We start from the raw sequence: 17,737 nt of genomic DNA, 5'->3' as shown, positions 1-17,737 counted from the left end.
TGATATGTATATTTACACACACACACACACACACATATACACACACTAAATAGGTCCATTCCAGAGAATAGTTCCAGAAGTTAGACAGGAATTGTTCACTGTGTACATGAAGTTGGACTTTGTCACACCGTTGGAAGTCTGTAAATATCTAACTTCTCTGAAAAAATGATTATTGCTTTAGTCATTTACAACTGCTCATCTGGCCTTAGTATTTCAGTCTTTGAGGACACAGCTGAGGTAGAAAAGAAAAAGCACTGTCATGAGCCCCAACTCCTTAGTAAAGAGAAATTAGATATGAGCATCATGTGGGGATATTTGTAAGCTGAGGAGCAGAGAGCTGGTTATGGGGCTCCAAAGGACCAGAACCAGTCATCTGATCTCATTTCCACACTGTTAACCCAAGAAAGCAAGACTAAAGCATTTAGCATTAGGGGTTAGGAAATTTAGAGAATTATAAGAAACTTCTACCTTTCTTCTCCTTCATACTAGGAAAGAACACTGATGCTTTTTGGCATATGTGGGTAGAAATAAAACTTGGTGGTTTTGATCAATAATTTTAAAAAGGGGGTGGCACCTGGTTGACTCAGTGAGCTAGGTGTCCAACTCTGGATTTTGGCTCAGGTCATGATCTCAGGGTGGAGCCCACTTAAGATCCTCTCTTCCTCCCCTCTATCCCTTCCCACCCACCTCTACCTCTCTTCAAAAAAAAAAAAAAAAAAAAAAAGTTATAAACTAATTTCCTTCCAGAAGGCCTAGAAAATTCCACCAAAACTAAACAATGTCTGTGACTTTAAAACTATGCATCTGTGTAAACTCATTGTTTCAAAAAACCTTAGTCAGAAATGTTCTTGGCCAGTATTACTGGAAAAAAATTTTTTTCAAGGACAAACAAGGGTTTAGGGGGCTCTGAGTATGTGGTAATACAGGAAGTGATTAAGCCTTTATTAATTAGAAGGTAACGATATATCTTCAGTCATCAGGTTTATGGGAAATTAAGATTTGCGTAATATTTGCATTTGTCCTACAGTCTGCCAGTCACTCACAACCAGAGAACCCCAAAGCTAGAAGAGCTAACAGATGGATTATGGGAAAAATTCTTAACTGAATGTCTTGGTGTATGGGTGGAGTTTGAAAGTGGTGTAAATGATATATTTTGTCAAAGTTGAAACTCAGCTTTGGAGGGATGAGAATCAGTATAGCATCATGACTCCCATCCCCCACCTTTCAAAACAGCTATTGGGAGGACTCAGCTTCCATCTTTAGAAAAAACATGAACATTTTCCCCTTGTGACCTAGGTGGAAAATCTGACTAGCCTGAATAAGAGTTTGATTCTAGGACATTGGGTGGGGTAAGTTAAAAGAGTTTGATTTTATTTGGTGATGGTCTTATGCATTTATTACTTTAATAACGGTTTATTACAAAAATATTATGTTTGGAAATAGAGTAAAGAGAATGAAGTCCCCAAAAAAGGACCAATCAGCCTATCACTCACAGATAACCTCTGTTGATATTTTGATGTGTTTTACTTATTTGTTCTAAATGAATGAATTCCAGGCCACGGCTCAGACAATCCTATGGTTAAAACATTTACCAAATAAATATATTTTTCTTTTCTTATTATTGTGATCTGTGTTCTGCTTTTCCTTCTGCTGGTGATGATAAACCCGTGAGTCCTGAGTGCCTAAAATCATCCCATGGCCTTGGGCAGGGGAGCTGTGCATTGGGTGACCTCTCCAATCTTTCAGAACTATCCCATACCACTCCTGGAAGAACAGAGTCACAGTACAGAATTTTCTCAGTTGCCATTTGTCTGGAAGTGCAGCTTGTTAACCTTGCTTTCCTCTTCTCTATGTTCGTTCTCTTCTCTTTCCTCTTCCCCTTGTTCGTCAATTTCTATTCTTCTCTGTTTCAGCAAAACAATATCAGTCAAGGTAATTGATGATGAGGAGTATGAGAAAAACAAGACCTTCTTCCTTGAGATTGGAGAGCCCCGCCTGGTGGAGATGAGTGAGAAGAAAGGTGGGGGAGCTGCTCCAGGGCTGAGCCCAACAGCTTCTGCTGGCCTGTGCCACCCTGGATGCCTGCACTCTTCAGACGTGGCTCACAACACACACATCCCTCCACCTATGTAACAGGGCATAGATCTCACCCTCCTGCCCCCAGGCCACAGCAGGCCCAGCCTGGGGCTCCATCAGCCAATTCTGACCACTCTGCACCCGGCAGGTCTGAGAGACAAATTTTCAGGGCGGTCAACCCGGCCTCCATTTCCGGGAAGGGCAGGGCTGATGCTGGCCACGCCAAAATGGAGGCCACGCTCTGATTTCTGGGTACTTTCTGCCAGCTCATAGAAGCAGGAAGCATTTGTGAAAGTGGCCAACGAGGAGACAATGTCACGGGGGCCCCCTGAGAGTAGCCACCATGCCCTGTTACATACTTGTGAGGCCCATGTGTTGCCAGTTCTCCCTTCCATAACATCACGGTAACATGCAGCTTGGTGAACCCCTAGCATGAGCGTGTGACTCCAACCATTTGTTTTGCCTTTGTCTTGTGTTCCCACAGGAAGATCATTACCATTAGAATATTTGACCGTGAGGAATATGAGAAAGAGTGCAGTTTCTCCCTTGTGCTTGAGGAACCAAAATGGATAAGAAGAGGAATGAAAGGTGTGAGAGTATACAAAGACATACCAGCGAGAAATTGTACTCTTCTCTCTCCGTGTCTCCTACTCTCACACTTAACTCTCTCCTCTTCCTCGGCTCCAAGTACTACTATCCTTTGTTTCCTTTGAAGCTTTAACAGTTTTATCTCCCTTCCCTGATTCACAAATGCACCAAACAGAGCCCATTCTCTTCAGGAAATGCCCCACTAACTTTGAGAGCAGACTGAAGAAAGACTAGAAGAGATTTCTATAATTCAGAAGGGAGGATCTAAAAGCATGATTTCTGTGTTCAGGTATTTATGACTCAGGGATCATTCTCGTATGTACTTCCCACTGCTAAATCTCCCCTTGAACGTTCGTGATAAAGACAACTTAATACCCACTAGTCCTGACAGATGAGTCCAATGGTAACTAATAGGAACTTTTGGAAGAATTCAGTAATTAGGCTTCTTCAGACAGCCCAGTTTTCCAAAAATATATATTTAATAAGAACCAGGGTCCTTGAAGAGTAGCGTTATCCACGTTCTAGTGTTCATCTTGGCCTGAGATTTTTAATATCATCAAAAATGACATTTAAAAGGGACGAGATGTAGGAAACTATAGTCATACAAATTTCCTTTAGTAGGAAGGATATGGTCCTTCAGGAAGAATTTGACCCTTGCTTACAGCCTAGCCAGCTTTATGCTCAGAAACATTTTGATGCTTATAGAATCGACAAATTTCTAACATATGTAGTAAATAAATAAATAAATAAATGAACAGCCGTATCCTCATAGCTAGATTTTTTTTTTTTTTGAGTTGCACTCACATATTTTTGGAAAATATTTGAACAAAGAAGCCAATTTCTTTGTCCTCTTTGATTTTATTTCTATTTTCTATGGCCTACTTTTGATAAGGAAGGACAGGAATTTTATACCACCCTCAAAGATAATTTTTTATTCTGAATTATTACAAGGGCTTCCTACAATTATCCTCTAATAGTGGCCATTTTAAAGAGATTGTGTAGTTATACATGTAAAATGAGTTTACTACACATTAAAAGCTCTTACTCATTTCAACCAAACAATTGATGGCTAGCATAGAAGATGATCAAATGGACCACTTCATAAGAAATTTATACTTTTACACATAAGGAAAAATATTGAATATATAGGACTAATTCCTATATAGATCCAACATTTGGAGGAATTTAATCTCACATTTGTAAGAACTCAGTGACTTCAGAGTCTATGAGAAAAAAGAAAGGAAAAAAAGTGTATGTCCCTGACCTAGTCATGTGCCAAGTGGTACCAGGAGCCATTTGGAATGATGGAGAATGGAGCACTGGGGACCCATTTTAATGCGGCCTATTTAATATGCTTCATAGGCAGTAGGCAGAAGGAAAGACACTAGAAAACAGAGCTGATTTCTTACAAAGATGGGATCAAAAATGCCTCATTAGCATACAGGAAAAAAAGCACTTACTTCTAAATGTATTCCTCCAAAACACTGTCTTCTATCTAAAGGAAGAGCATCTTGGATACAGCTCTTTCAATTGTCGTTTTAGTAAAAGATGCCCTCATGTAAAAGCAAATTAAAATTCCTTGATAGCACTATCTGGTTTCACACCCTCCAAGTGGATTCTTGTCACTATAAATAAAATTACTGACTTGTTTTAGAAAGTATCCTCTAATGCCACTAGCCGTTAGCAGCGAAATGGGGCTGAAAACATAATTGTAGCATTCCCCAGCGCTCCTAAAGAAATTTATATAATATGTTTAGCTAGGGAGCTTCCGACAAAATAAAGTGCTGTGGTATAGTCTGGGTAAAGCACATAACCCAGAAATCAGATTACAGATACGATGCCCCCTCCCCACCACCTGCCTTGTCAGTTCCCACAAGAAATATTATGATTGCCCAGTTATAACACGCAGAAGTCATAGAGAAGGACACACAAATAAATGCTCATTCCTGGCACTCAGGTTTTGAGAATTTAAAAAACATAAGTGTCCCTTCAACGGCCAAGAACTACCATGCAAACAGAACCTTCAGGGAGAGCTTTACCTTGGGCCAAAGTCATCTTCAGGAAGGGCAGCCAGATTGGAATTTCCTAAGATGTTTCATCTGTTTTCATTGAAGGAAAGGTATAACACCTGAAATTCTGCATCATTTAAGAATTCAGTGGAATAAAAAAAAAAAAAAGAAGAAGAAGAATTCAGTGGAACTCAGTGACTTCGTAGCTCCTGGGCAATATTTACTGAGGAAGACTTACTCAAATGAAGTTAACAACAACTTCATAAAACGTTTCTACTCTCTTTGGTAAACTAGATAGCTATATTATATAAGAATAGTCAGTAGAAATGTTTTATTAAATACCAAGAAATAACAGCTAAGGGGAATTGTATCCGTATCTAATCAGTCACACACATTTGCAAAAAATTCGTGTTGGGATTGTTTATTGGAAAATATTCCCAGTGCTGCATTTCCCTGGGAAGCACCCATGTTAGCGGTGGCTTCCTACCCACTGGAATAAGATCTGCCTGTATTTCTTTCTGCTGATATTCCTCTTACTTTCATTATTCATCTGGTCTCTTATTCTGTGTTGTCTTTGTCTGTTTCCTTCACAGCCCTGTTATTGAATGAGCTTGGTAAGCATTTCATTTCTTCCATTTCCTTTCCATTTCTCTAGGTGATTTTCCATGAATGTCAGGTGATACAGTAGCTTTCTGACTTTTATATCTATTGATTGACTGGCAAGACTGTTGTCTAGGGCCATTGGCCTCATTTTTGTGTAGGTTAGACAGTTAATATTCCATTTTTAGTTTAGTACAATCTCTTTAAAGACCAGTGATTGTTTAGGTATGCACGAGAATTAAATTTGTGCACTAAGTCCCATAATCTTAAAAGAATGAGTAGTAATTAAATTGTGAATGGATATTTTCAGATTTTTCTTAATTATAAATATAGTTTGGCAAGATGTTGTATCTTGGATGGGTGGCCAGGCAGTCCGATATCACTGGTATTTGTTATTTAGAATATAAATTAAATAAATAGTAACATTTATTCTTTTTTTCTTTTTTAGGTGGCTTCACAATAACAGGTATGAATTTTTAAAGCTAATGACATTGAATTTTTTTTTTTTTTGCTGTCTTCACCATATGTTGTTTACATTTTTAAAAATCGTTTCTCATTTTTATTTGCTTTGAATGAAGGGAAGTACCTGTATGGTAAGACAGATTTTTTTTTTTTAATGTTCTTCATTTTCCCCCAAACACCCTGGAAAATCCAACCCAAACCACATTTTATGTAACCTGTGTTAACGTTTAGCTGTGGCACATGGTGTGCTCTTGCTCATTTTACACACTTAACATTGTGCACATTAACAATGTGTGTGTTGTGTTGAGTACAAGCAAATTCGTACGGAGAACCTGTAACTGTTCACATTTTGATACTGGTTGATATGAAAATGTTCACATAGCACTGACGGTGTGCCATGATTCTGCCAGATGCTGCAGGGTACCAGATTAGATAAGACAGTCACTGGCCTCGAGGACACGTGGGGATGGACATCCAGGACCAGGCTGGGGCTCCTAATGCTACGTGATGCCCTGTGAGCAGAGAACAGAGCAGTCCCTTCCCCTCATCCCATGACATCAGTCTGAGCCCCTCTTTGAGGATTTTAGTTTGAGTGTTATTAACATGACCCCTAAAAGTGCATTACACAGTGCTCTATACAGACCCAAAGTGCCACTGTAAGAGTTTAAAACTCTTACATTCCAACTGGCGTCCAGCCTGTGTTGGTCACATTACTTAACACAACTCTAAAGCTGTTTTCCCATGTACAGAAGGAAGAAGGGGTCCCCTTCCAGTATCCTCCCTTTTGACTCCAAGTATATTCCCGCCCCCCACCCTTTCCGAATCACCTAGGCAGAGTTAGAGAGAGACAGAGAAATATCAAGTGGTCAGTGTGATGTGTCTGAAACTGCAGGTTGAAGATGTCTCCAAGGGCATCCTACGGGCCACAGCATTTGCCAATATATTGTGCAGATAACACTACTGTCATTATTTTTTTCTGCAATCAGCTGAACCAAAACATTTGAAGAAGGAAATAGTCCTCAAAATTCCAATTTTGCTCAATCCTGTAGTAGGGGAGTTGGGGGTTCATTAAACCACTGTTCTTGTAAACTCGCGATCAGGTGGTTCCAACTAGATTCTGTCCAAAGTAGAACTTTCTGAAAAGGAGCAGTTTCACAGGGGCTCTTGGCTCCTCACTGCTTCTCTCCAGACATGGCATCTAATGACAGAACGATCCACAGACTCTCAGAGACACAGAAATTGCAAAGGATAAAAATGTTAAACAGGACAAGTCCTCATAGAGGATTTTTAAAATCTGAGCCATCCAAAGCTCTCCCAGGTCAAGTCTCCCTGACTGTGCGCTGCTGAAGATGCTATTTTTTAATCCAGTGCAGGAATTTCCATTTATTTTTTAAAAATTTATCTTCTTTTTCTCAACCCCTCATTTGAACTCACTGAAGTCTTGGAAATACACTGTTCCTGTCACCCAATAAGTTGGTTAACTTTGTGAGATTTGAGGGCTGTGGAAATTGGGGAAGGCAGCCTTCATGGCTTCTGAAATAATTAGAAAGAAGAAAGCCAACTGTTGTAGAAATATTGTAGTCTCTAACAGCACCTTCAGCCTTATGCAGCCTGATAATGAGATTTTCACCCAAAATCTTGGGCTATAGAATGCCTTGTTAAAATGCACTGATATATTTAGATACTTTCCTATTTTTCCTATTGAATATGTCAGGATTTTGCTTTGATGGCCTTTCTTCCATATTATCACTTGAAGCATCTTCCCTTTTAAGTATCTAGGTAATAACAGAATCCTAGTTTTCTTTTCTCAGAAATTGTTCCTATCGTGTTCTAGAATATCTGTCTGGTAATGCCCAACATTTCCTGCCTCAGACACATCTTGCCTTCAAGAGAACAGAATCCCTTCTTCCAAAGAGTTCTATCATTTCATGTAGTTATTTCATAAAGTTCTTCCTTATGGCTTCAATTTGATATTATAGTTTTTCTATGGTTACCACCTCTTCCCAACCCTTGAAATTGATAGTTAGAACAAGACAATGTTCCGGAAGCTCTCTGGGAATCTCTACCTTGGCCTTTCTTCTCAGTGTATATCACCCTTTTTCTCCCAATCCAGGTCAGAATGCCTGGGATCCACTCTCTATAGATGCCCTGGGGAAGATTCTAGAACTGGGGTCTACACAGTGAAAAGCAGCTCTAAGTCGAAAGAACTTTTCTTTGAAGTCAGTTTGAGGCTTTGAAGTCACGGCTTTGAGATGCAGGAGCAATAGAGAAGAATTAATCTAGCCCTCGGACTCTGCCTGCAGGTTTTATGTGGTCTTGTGCAGCTGAGTGTGAAAATCTAAATTTGAAGCAGGATATATGGAAATTGAAAAAGTCATTTGGTCCACAGCCCAATATATTTCAGAGATTTCATTAGTGGTGGACATTAAGTACTGGAGGTGATTCTGGAATTTACAAATCTTTACGTGTTGCTCCTAGACCTTGCCTCATTGAAAGGCCCTTGTTGGAACCTATGATCTCATTGTCCCTTGACCTTTTTGGCATATAACATGATAACCCCCTATACATTATAGCTCATCAGAGTTTGTGAAGCATTTCATATTCATTATCTCATTTAATCTTCAGCCTTATGGGTTAAGATTTTATTGTTCTCACTTATAGGGAGGAAATGAAGGTCGGATGTGATTGATCAGTCCACCCCAAATCACCCATCCAGGATTCAGAGCCTGGCCCCCTGACTTTAAGTCCACAGCCATTTGATGAGTGTCCTAACCCCAGCACTTTCATCTCCTCCCTTTCAGTCTCTATTACTACGTTCATTTTAACCCCTTGGCAATCCAAAGCCCAGATGCTTCACAAATGCCATCAGTGTGTATTCTGGTCAAATGAAAAATGAGGGGGACCCCAGAAGGGGGAAACTAGAGCACATTAATTTGAGTTGTTTAATAAAACTAAGTATTCTGGTTCAATTTGGAAAGAAGAGAGGCACATCTGATTCCCCAAACAGACAGCCATAGAGTTATATATCAAAAGTCAATATACTTCCTTAAAAGTTTCTTTCCCAATTATATTATGCTCACCATATAATAGACTCGACAAGGTACATGGCTTTTTAAGAAAACCAAAGTATGAAAATTTAAAACACTTTAATCCCTCCAGTACTTACAGCAGAGGAACAAATCCCCTTCAACTTTAGCTTCATTTACAATTGAGGAAACTGAGTCTCAGAGAAGTGAAATGCTCTACCCAAATTCAGATGGCAAGAATTTGACGGAGTTGGCACCAAGTCCCAACCTCACGATTTTCAGATATGTTGAAGGTAGCTCCTTGGTAGAAGCCAACAGCAGGTGGATTTGGCAGTCAATTGAACCAGAAGTTTAATAGAAATCCTAGGCCTTGGTAACCCAACAGTTACTATGATGATGGCATACCCTTGCACAGCCTACCAGCGTATGAAACTTCCCCATTCAGATGCTCAGGAAACAAACAAGCATGTTCCCAGGTGCTATGTTACTCAACCCTCAACAATCCTGTAATATGGATGGAGCAGGGGCTACTATCCCCGTTTACATGTGGGGAAACTGGGTTAGTGGCGTGCTCACTTGTAATTGGCACCCGTAGGCTTCAAAACCAGGTTACCTGTCATCACACCGAGTGCTTTCCATTGTTTCATGAGGCCTCTGGAAGCAGTAACTTGAAGGACAAGGACACTCCACTTCAGATGCCTGCAGGAACCTAACTGCAGGAGTGTGTAGTTCACTCACATGACCTGGTTTAGCTCATAGCACATTTGACCCATTTATTTGCTCACTTTTGTGGCCTCTATTGGAGTGGCCTCTATCCACTCAGCCCCCAAACTAACACTGCTTGTGATGTGTGCATCTGGGTGTGATGTTTAGCTGACTAATTCCACAGAGCTCTGGCAACAAACCAACACCATCCATTCTGCTGATTTTCTGCCTGTCCTTTTCACTAGGCCAACCTGTCTTCCGGAAAGTTCATGCTAGAGAACATCCGATTCCCTCTACTGTAATCACCATTGCAGGTACTCATTGCATCGTGGTCCTTGAAAACCACAGTTTACTAGCTTGAAGCTAACTATCTTCAAGTGTTCTTTAAGTCTTTAGACATTAAGGTAGCAGACTTTGGCCCCTGTCCCTACTAGAATGTTGCTAAATAATGCAGTGGCTTCTCTGACGTTCTGAATATGGTGGGTCGGCCACAAAACACAAGCCTATCCACGCAGGATGGGAGGCCTGGTAGAGGGAGCACCATGGGCCTGCAGTGGAGATTGGACACCATGACCTCTCCCTTTCACGTCTCAATATATTCCAGATTTCTTGCAAATCTGGCTTCTCACACATGGACCTTTCATTCTAAGTATAATGAAGTTTCTTTAAAAGCAAGTTGTATTTCTTTGCAGAACTTGCCTTTCTGGCCTCCACACAATATGTTAGCCACATATGCATGGATGATAGTACATCTGTGGGGGTTCTCCGGAGGGAACATTGCCAAGGTGACCAGAGGATCCCACAACCATCCCACATCTACTGTAAGCTTAGAGCCAGGCATCATCTCCAAGTCTGGATAACGACAGGGATATTCAATCCTCAGTCATCCCCATCACCGTCACTGGCTGTGGTGGTAGAAACACTTCTCCACTCCTCATCCTCATGTCCCACTTCCCTACTTGATAATCATGATACCCAGACCTGACTGCAGACTTGTTCCAGAATATTCCTAGTGGAAATTAATAAACCAGTCTCCTTAGGCTCTAACCAGAGAGGCCAATCAGGAGCTGAAAACTGTTAAGAGGTCTCTACTCTCAGACTTGTTAGCGCAGATCTGAGGGAAGGATTAAAATAACCTTGAACGATTGTCCCACTGCTGGCCTTGTACCCCTTTCCAAATTTGACATTGTTGGTTAAGATTAAAGATTGCCAGGACGTGAGAGAACAGCAACAGTAGCTCCTCAGGTGCAGATCTACATGTGGGTTGTTCTGTTTTCTAATAGGGATTCTCCCTCTGAGCCCTTCACCTCTCACAGAGCTCTTGCTTCAAAAAGTAGCCGAGCCAGAAAGCATAAGTGGCCACTTTTTCAGACAACCCACGTATCTGTTAGCTTCTGTGATTTGTCATTTGCAAAATCAATTACTGAAAAGAAGGGAGGTCCTCTACTGGTGGTCTTATCACGGGCTGGTTTTATGTCCTGTCAATACAGATTTTAAGAGTGGGTATGAATTATCCAGTGGTCTTTAGGTTGTGCTGGTTAGTGGAGACCCTGATGTTCTGTGATTGATTATCAACTTCTCAGTTAAATATGGTGAATTCAAAAAAGCATACATGTATCTGTATGGAGAGACAGAGAGAGAGAATGAATTTTCTGTCTGAGAAGCAAAATGAAAACCATAACATGTGGCCAATTGGACATAACTAAGGAGGTGAAACTGACTTGGCCAGAGTGAAATGAAATGGACAGCACTTGATCCAATATTCAAAGTGAAAAGGAAACAAAACAAAAGAAACAAAATAAAACAAAGTAAAAAAGAAACAAACATAATAGATGATCCAAAGGGGAAAAAATGGTGTTAAACTACTTCCCCAACTAATAAAAGATATCTAAAGAGAGGACACTTTTTTAAAACACAGCCCCAGCTCTATTCTTTGCCAGGATCAAAAATCTACACTGTAGATCGTAATTTATCAGGATCGTCGTAGAGCAACAATAGGATTTATCCAGTTGTCTCCTCTCCATTACCTGTAATTCTCTCTTAAATGCTCGTGACATTTACTAAGTGAAAACAGCCCTGACACTTCCATGACATTATGCCTTTGTGCTTTGACTTCTGTCCGCATGGAATGCCCCCTCTTACTATACTACCTCCTACCCAACCTTAGCACCACCTTTCCTTGGCAAGCTTCTCTGGAGGCTTCAATGCCAATTTCAAGTACTTTTTCTTTCCTGAAGCCTTCCCTGACTCCCATAGGCAGAGCAAGCTGCTTCCCCTCCCTGTTCCCTCAGCCCTCACCTTGCTGCACTACAAGTTGTCCCATCTCTATGCCTCACTTCCCGTGTGAACAATGAATAAAGGATCTTTATACACATAGAGCATATGTCAGGAACTAGTTACAGACACAATGGCACCAAACTAAGCATTTCTTCCTGATCAGAAGGATTGAGAGGTGGTTAAAACAGGAATAACCTTTTTAATCACTGTGATTTGATTTCATTTACTACCACATCCATTTATCTAACACCATGTTCCAAATAATTTCATTTTGTGAAATGGGGCATTAAACAATGCTACCACATCACCTTTCTTTTATAATTTCCCCAGTTTTCTACCCAAGTTGCCTTGAGCCCCATTTAAGGCAACTTATCATTTTTTTTTTAAAGATTTTATTTATTTATTTGACAGACAGAGATCACAAGTAGGCAGAGAGGCAGGCAGAGAGAGAGTAGGAAACAGGTTCCCCGCTGAGCAGAGAGCCCAATGTGGGGCTCGATCCCAGGACCCTGAGATCATGACCTGAGCCGAAGGCAGAGGCTTAACCCACTGAGCCACCCAGGCGCCCCCAACTTATCATTTTTAAGTAAACTACAGAAAAGGAAGCCATAATAAATATTCTCTCCCAGGGGCTTTGCAATTCAAATAATAAACCCAGTTGTTCTGGGAAAAAAAAATTCATTTGATGTAAGTCTCTAAGACACCCATGTTCAGCCAAGGTTTTGAACAAAGACACTCAAATGTGACCTGCTTCTAAGAAACTACCAATAACCTTAACCTGGGTTCAAGGATCAGAAAGCCATGAGAATCACAGTGTGATTGATTTGAGCACTGGGTGGATTAGACACCTCAGCCTCCCACTTCCAATGGCTACACACACATAATTTCAAGGACAAATCCTGTGGACACAAGTTGGAACCCTTTGCCGTCTCTTGGGTCATAATTTCCCAAACCTACTATAAAACACATTACTACTTGTACAGTTAAAATTAATTTCCTGGCACCTCTCCTTTGCCCCTGCTAAATTTTAGCAGTTTCTGGCCAGTCTGAAATGACTTATGTTTAGTCTTCATCTAATTTCATTGGGGCCCTGTAAAAACTGGGGATAGAAAAGCAGATTCTAAAATATTCCTTTAGGAAGAAACTATCGAATCCATACTAACAAATTAATTAATACGCTACATTCTGCTTCTGCCTTGGGTTGGTTATGACACTTGGTATACAAAATGCTAGCAGTATTCCTAGCCCATCTGCTCTGGGCCCCGACCATGAACAACTAGCCTAGGAACCAGTTCTCTACAAAATTTGCTAGAGCATCAAATGGAACCACCACCGTAGGGTCCTTAGCAGTGGGAAACCATGTCTTTGGAGGGGATGGGAGCTGTGGACTCCTACAGAGCTGATGCCTAAATGCAAAATGCAAGAAGAGTGGGCTAGAAGTCTCTCCCTTTCTCATGTTTTCGTCAGTCAACAGAGTCCTACTGCAAGCAGTTTGCCTGGAAAGTTCTAGAAGCAAAGACATCAGGGCTGAGGTCTTTCCATACCACCCATACTTCCTTGAGCTGAAGTACATTTGACTTGACTCTAAGGGGAAGTAGTCTGTCTTGTTCCAGCATCCTGGGCCTGAAGGATAAGGAGGTAGAGTGATTATAGGAACAACATTTACCCTTCACATGTGCGTGGCCTTTTCAGTCTGGAATTTATCCTAATGACCTTCACACAGAGAGGAGCCAACTGTGAGCTTCCCCTCATTAATGGACTCTCAAGTCCATTAACATTTTCTTAACCCTCACTGGCCTCTCCTGCAGTGGCAGCTACATGGTGGTTCTGGAAATAATCACGCTCACATGGTGAGTAGTATTAACTCCCAAAGGCCTCACCTCTGCCCTCCCTGTTTACTTGAAGATGAACGTGGTCAAGGTCTTCCTAGCAAATTTGAACTTTCCACCAGAGAGAGGAAGCACTAGAGCACAGACATCTTAGTGAAATGGAATGGATGTTTTGCTTCTTAACTTGCAACAGAGACTCTGGCTATCATCAGAATTTCCCTCCCACCAACTCAACTCGTTGGCCCTGGGGGATTTTCTGTTGCCTCTAGAAAGTGGAGAGGAGGAGGCCAGAGTCCTCCATTCCTTGTGTCACTTTTCATAGTGGTTCCTTGACCTGCTAAAGGAATGTGTCCAAACAGCCAGATGAGCCAGCACCACAGGGGACGGCTAGATTATGTCCTCAACATAGACGATGTGCAGGCAGAGACTTTCTCAGTGACACACGTCTATGCGTGATTTTCCTGATCTGCACTTTGGCTTTTGCTCAGGTTGTGGATCACCCTCTCCATTTGCTGTCAACAAGCACGACAGTGACGTGCTGCGTGGCCTGCCCCGACCCTCAATCCAATTCTCCCCTTGACTGATGATCTTGCCAAGGGACTTTAAGTGGGCCATCAGGGCTTCCTTCCTTCTTGGTTTTCTTGTAGCAGAATCCAGGGATGTCCAAAGAGGATTGAGCACACTGCTAACTTTCATGCCCTTCCCTTTCACAGAGGAATGTGATGACAAGCAACCGCTGACCAGCAAAGAGGAAGAGGAGAGGCGCATTGCAGAAATGGGGCGTCCCATTCTGGGGGAACACACCAAGCTGGAAGTGATCATTGAAGAATCCTATGAATTCAAGGTATGCTTGCTAACACTGCCCACGGGGAGGCCAGGCCTATCTTGGAACCAAGACTATGCATAATGTTAGCAAGTTCCAGAATCGGCTTATTAACTAAGAAGCTTTTCAGAGAAGAGCTGGAATTGGAAAGTTGGTAGGGAACCAAGAGGTCCTGCAAACCAAACTGTATTGGGGGTGGCATCTGTCCCTGCACAGGGGTTCCCTAAAGGGAGGATGTTGTCTGCGGGGATAGCAAGGAGGAAGCAAACGGGAATTGCAAGAGATTGTTCTGTGTGGAAGGAACCGGGCTCTATTTAAAGAAGCAAATAAATTCATCAGAAGCAGAGCATTCACACTGCTGACAATTAGGAGGATTTTGTTCTGGAAAGGGGATGGTAAGCTCTCCCTATAATACACCCAGCCCACTGGGACAAATTCTTATTTATAGTTAGTCCTCCTCTTCAGATCCTAGGACCTATAAGCACAGTCAACCTACCAAAGGTATACAGTGCCTATAACCAGAGAGTTTACAGTTGAGCTGATAAAATTGGATTCCTGGTTCTCTCGATGATGAAAGTCGTTTTTTCAGACATCAAGCAGTTGGGCCTTAGGGTGATGAGCTTAGCATTTTGAAGTTAACTTCCCACCCATCTTAGCTGCTCCCTGTGCTTCCTATCCCACCTTCCATCCCACCTCACCCATGCAGCCCTGACATCTGACCCCAAGAGAGCCACACTTGACTTTGTAGTGGGACATGAAAAGGAACATCATTCTCTGGTTTTTCAGAACCACAAACCCAGATGGCAGATGTATTTTCCCCACTTATTTTTCAAAAACAGACTCTGCTTCTCTTTGCAAAACCAGAATGAGGATCCCAAAAGAGAGAAGCGGGCCAGGGACTTGGAAGCCTCGGTATTTTATCTGAGATGTTTCAGAACAGTGGCCTCTTCCTTTAGCTGGACCCATTAATTGTTTTTTAAAACTCATCCACAAAGTGAGGTGCCTGATCGGAGATAGGTAGAAAGAAAAACATCTTTTGCCTTACAGTGGAATTTTTAAAAGATAAAAATGCAATGAAACTTCCCCCTTCGGGCTGCTGAAAAATCACTGTTTCTTTCACTCTTCCCATGGAAAGAAGGAGCAGGGGTAAAGACTGGGACCAGTGTTTTCTAGGCCGACTCCAACTATCAGAGCTCAGTTTGTTGTTCGATCTAGAACCTGCCTTACTGCACACCTAAGACTGGCCCACATACAGACACACACAGGTTCCCTGTGATCCCAGGGTATAGGTGATGCAGACTGTCTGTTTCTGTGGACCAGCCTGTCCAGACATATCCAACCTCACTCTTCCTCATGAACCTTCTTCACCTGGAACCAGAGCACCTGGTGCAAGCTTGTCCCCACCCCCACTCCACCTCCCAGGGCTCTCATGGGGAATAATTGTGTGTCCTCTCCCTTATGGGACAACCCTCAACCTTCTCCTTCCTTGCACCCATGACTAAGAGGAGCCATCACAGAAACTTTCTGGAGGAAGCATTGAGTTGGGTGGGCATGGCAGGGCACAGTCTCCCAGGCAGCAAAGCTTTCTTGGGTCCAAAGTTCTGTGTAGTAACAACTCCAGTGACCTGAACATTTGATATTCCCCCCATCTCTTCATATAAGTTCACTTGTTCAGGGTTTTTATCATCCCAGAATAGCTTCCATAGACTGTTTTGTCCCACCTCCTGGAAGTGCATCAGTAGTTACTGTTAACACAAAAGGGAAATTGGGAGCATGTCCCTGAGTTGTCTTCAAATATCAATTTTGATATTATGTCATTCTTTTAAGACATTTTTTTTTTCTAGACCAAAATTGTTTTAAAGACCTTTTTCAAGACTCTCAGAACTGCTTGAAGACCCAAACCTGGGTGATACCTCACAATATCCCAGCTTGACTTTCCTAATACCCACTGCTGAGGGTGAGGTTACACCGATCATTTCCAGCTCTAGGGCAGTGAGAGTTGATCATTGGCATATGGGAAACTTCCAGGTGAATATAGATGGACATGTCCAAGTACAGGGATCTGAACTTCAAATTCATCTTCTTCAGCCCCCCTCCTCCCATAGGTCGAGGGAGGTCACATAATCAAATTAAGTCCTAGGAAGAACCCAGGCTATCCTATAGTCCTCCAGGGGCAACATGAACTAAAGTTTATAATCTCCCTGGGTTTTTCATCCACATAAATTTTAACTTTCATTTATTTTAAAACTTCATTCTTTAGAGAGATTTCTTGAGGCAAGCCTGTGTGTTGAACTATTAGAACAGCTTATCTCTTTCATTGTTTATCTGCCAGGTGATGGGATTCTCTGCCTTGGCATCAAAACGGAGAGGGCTCCTTTGGGGAGATCTGGTCCATGTTTCCATGATCTTTAGGAAAGTTCAAGGTCATTTCTTGTAACATTCTACACAGAACTTTGAACTGACATCAGTCAGGATGCTCAGAGTGCTTGATGAAATGGGCCTGAGTCCAGAGAGAAAAGACATGCTTCTCATGTGCTTCAAGTTACCATGGCCAAGAGCAGTGACACTAGAGCTGTTATCAGGGACACTAGCAGTTTGAGACACGGGCTCGGGGTGGAAGGTCGCCACCCTGAGGAAACAGCAGAGCAAAGAAAGATGTTGAAAATACAGAATGGGCCAGTTGGAGATGGGCCCTCAGTGCTTATTATCATCTCCGCGTTCAGATGACCCTTATTGAACGAACCCACGTGACATTCTGATTGAGCTTTGGCCTCCCACAGAGGCTGCTTGGGTCCCATTTTCCTTACTTCCAGTGAGATGAGAACTTGTGCTCTTCCCAAACCATAGTCCATTCGGGTCCATTGCATTTAGTCATGTACAGAGTTTGACCTCAGACAAATAATATTTGTTTTCTGCCTCTTTACAATTAGTGGGAAATCGAGGATGCTCTGACAGTAAGTGTGGATGTGCGGTAGACTAGTCCGTGTGGTAGTTTCTCTGGGAAGAGCGGCCTCGTGCCCCGGAAGTGACCCTTCTCCCTCTAGTTGCTATGGTTCGTGGTAGCGCTTTGAGTGCACCTGCTTGCTTAGTTTTACTGTGAACGTTTAGCTGTTCCTGTTGTTACCTTAACTGATGTTTAGAAAGCTAGAGAGTGCTAATTGTATAAAACCAAGTGCTAAAAAAAAAGTCTAAAGAGAAAAGTAAAATATGGGGAAATTCAGTGCGACGCCAGTGGCCATGGGCCCAAAACCCTATGAATTCACCTGTTCCTGTCTCGTCTTTTCTCGCCTGCAACAGAAGCAGAGTTAGAGTGAATTCTCTAACAGGTGCCAGGCTGACAAC

At 42.1% G+C, this 17,737-nt stretch overlaps 1 protein-coding gene across 17 annotated transcripts in view; it reads left to right on the top strand.

Annotated features, from left to right (window-relative positions):
• The window catches only part of SLC8A1 (solute carrier family 8 member A1), a 374,640-nt gene that overhangs the window by 309,858 nt on the left and 47,045 nt on the right, over positions 1 to 17,737 (top strand). For 9 of the 17 annotated variants that reach the window (XM_032881999.1, XM_032882003.1, XM_032882012.1 and 6 more), the window contains exons 3-8: positions 1,914 to 2,020; positions 5,267 to 5,287; positions 5,722 to 5,739; positions 5,852 to 5,866; positions 9,712 to 9,780; positions 14,286 to 14,416. In XM_032881999.1, the coding sequence (XP_032737890.1) occupies positions 1,914 to 2,020; positions 5,267 to 5,287; positions 5,722 to 5,739; positions 5,852 to 5,866; positions 9,712 to 9,780; positions 14,286 to 14,416 (361 nt within the window). Of the gene's footprint in view, positions 1 to 1,913; positions 2,021 to 2,560; positions 2,665 to 5,266; positions 5,288 to 5,721; positions 5,740 to 5,851; positions 5,867 to 9,711; positions 9,781 to 14,285; positions 14,417 to 17,737 lie in introns of all 17 variants that reach the window. The other 8 variants (XM_032881998.1, XM_032881997.1, XM_032881995.1 and 5 more) reach the window with 8 other exon arrangements.

The sequence above is a fragment of the Lontra canadensis genome, unplaced genomic scaffold, assembly GCF_010015895.1.
Source record: "Lontra canadensis isolate GAN:19392208 unplaced genomic scaffold, GSC_riverotter_1.0 scaffold78, whole genome shotgun sequence".
NCBI lineage: Eukaryota > Metazoa > Chordata > Mammalia > Carnivora > Mustelidae > Lontra > Lontra canadensis.
This window is presented reverse-complemented; position numbering and strand designations above follow the sequence as displayed.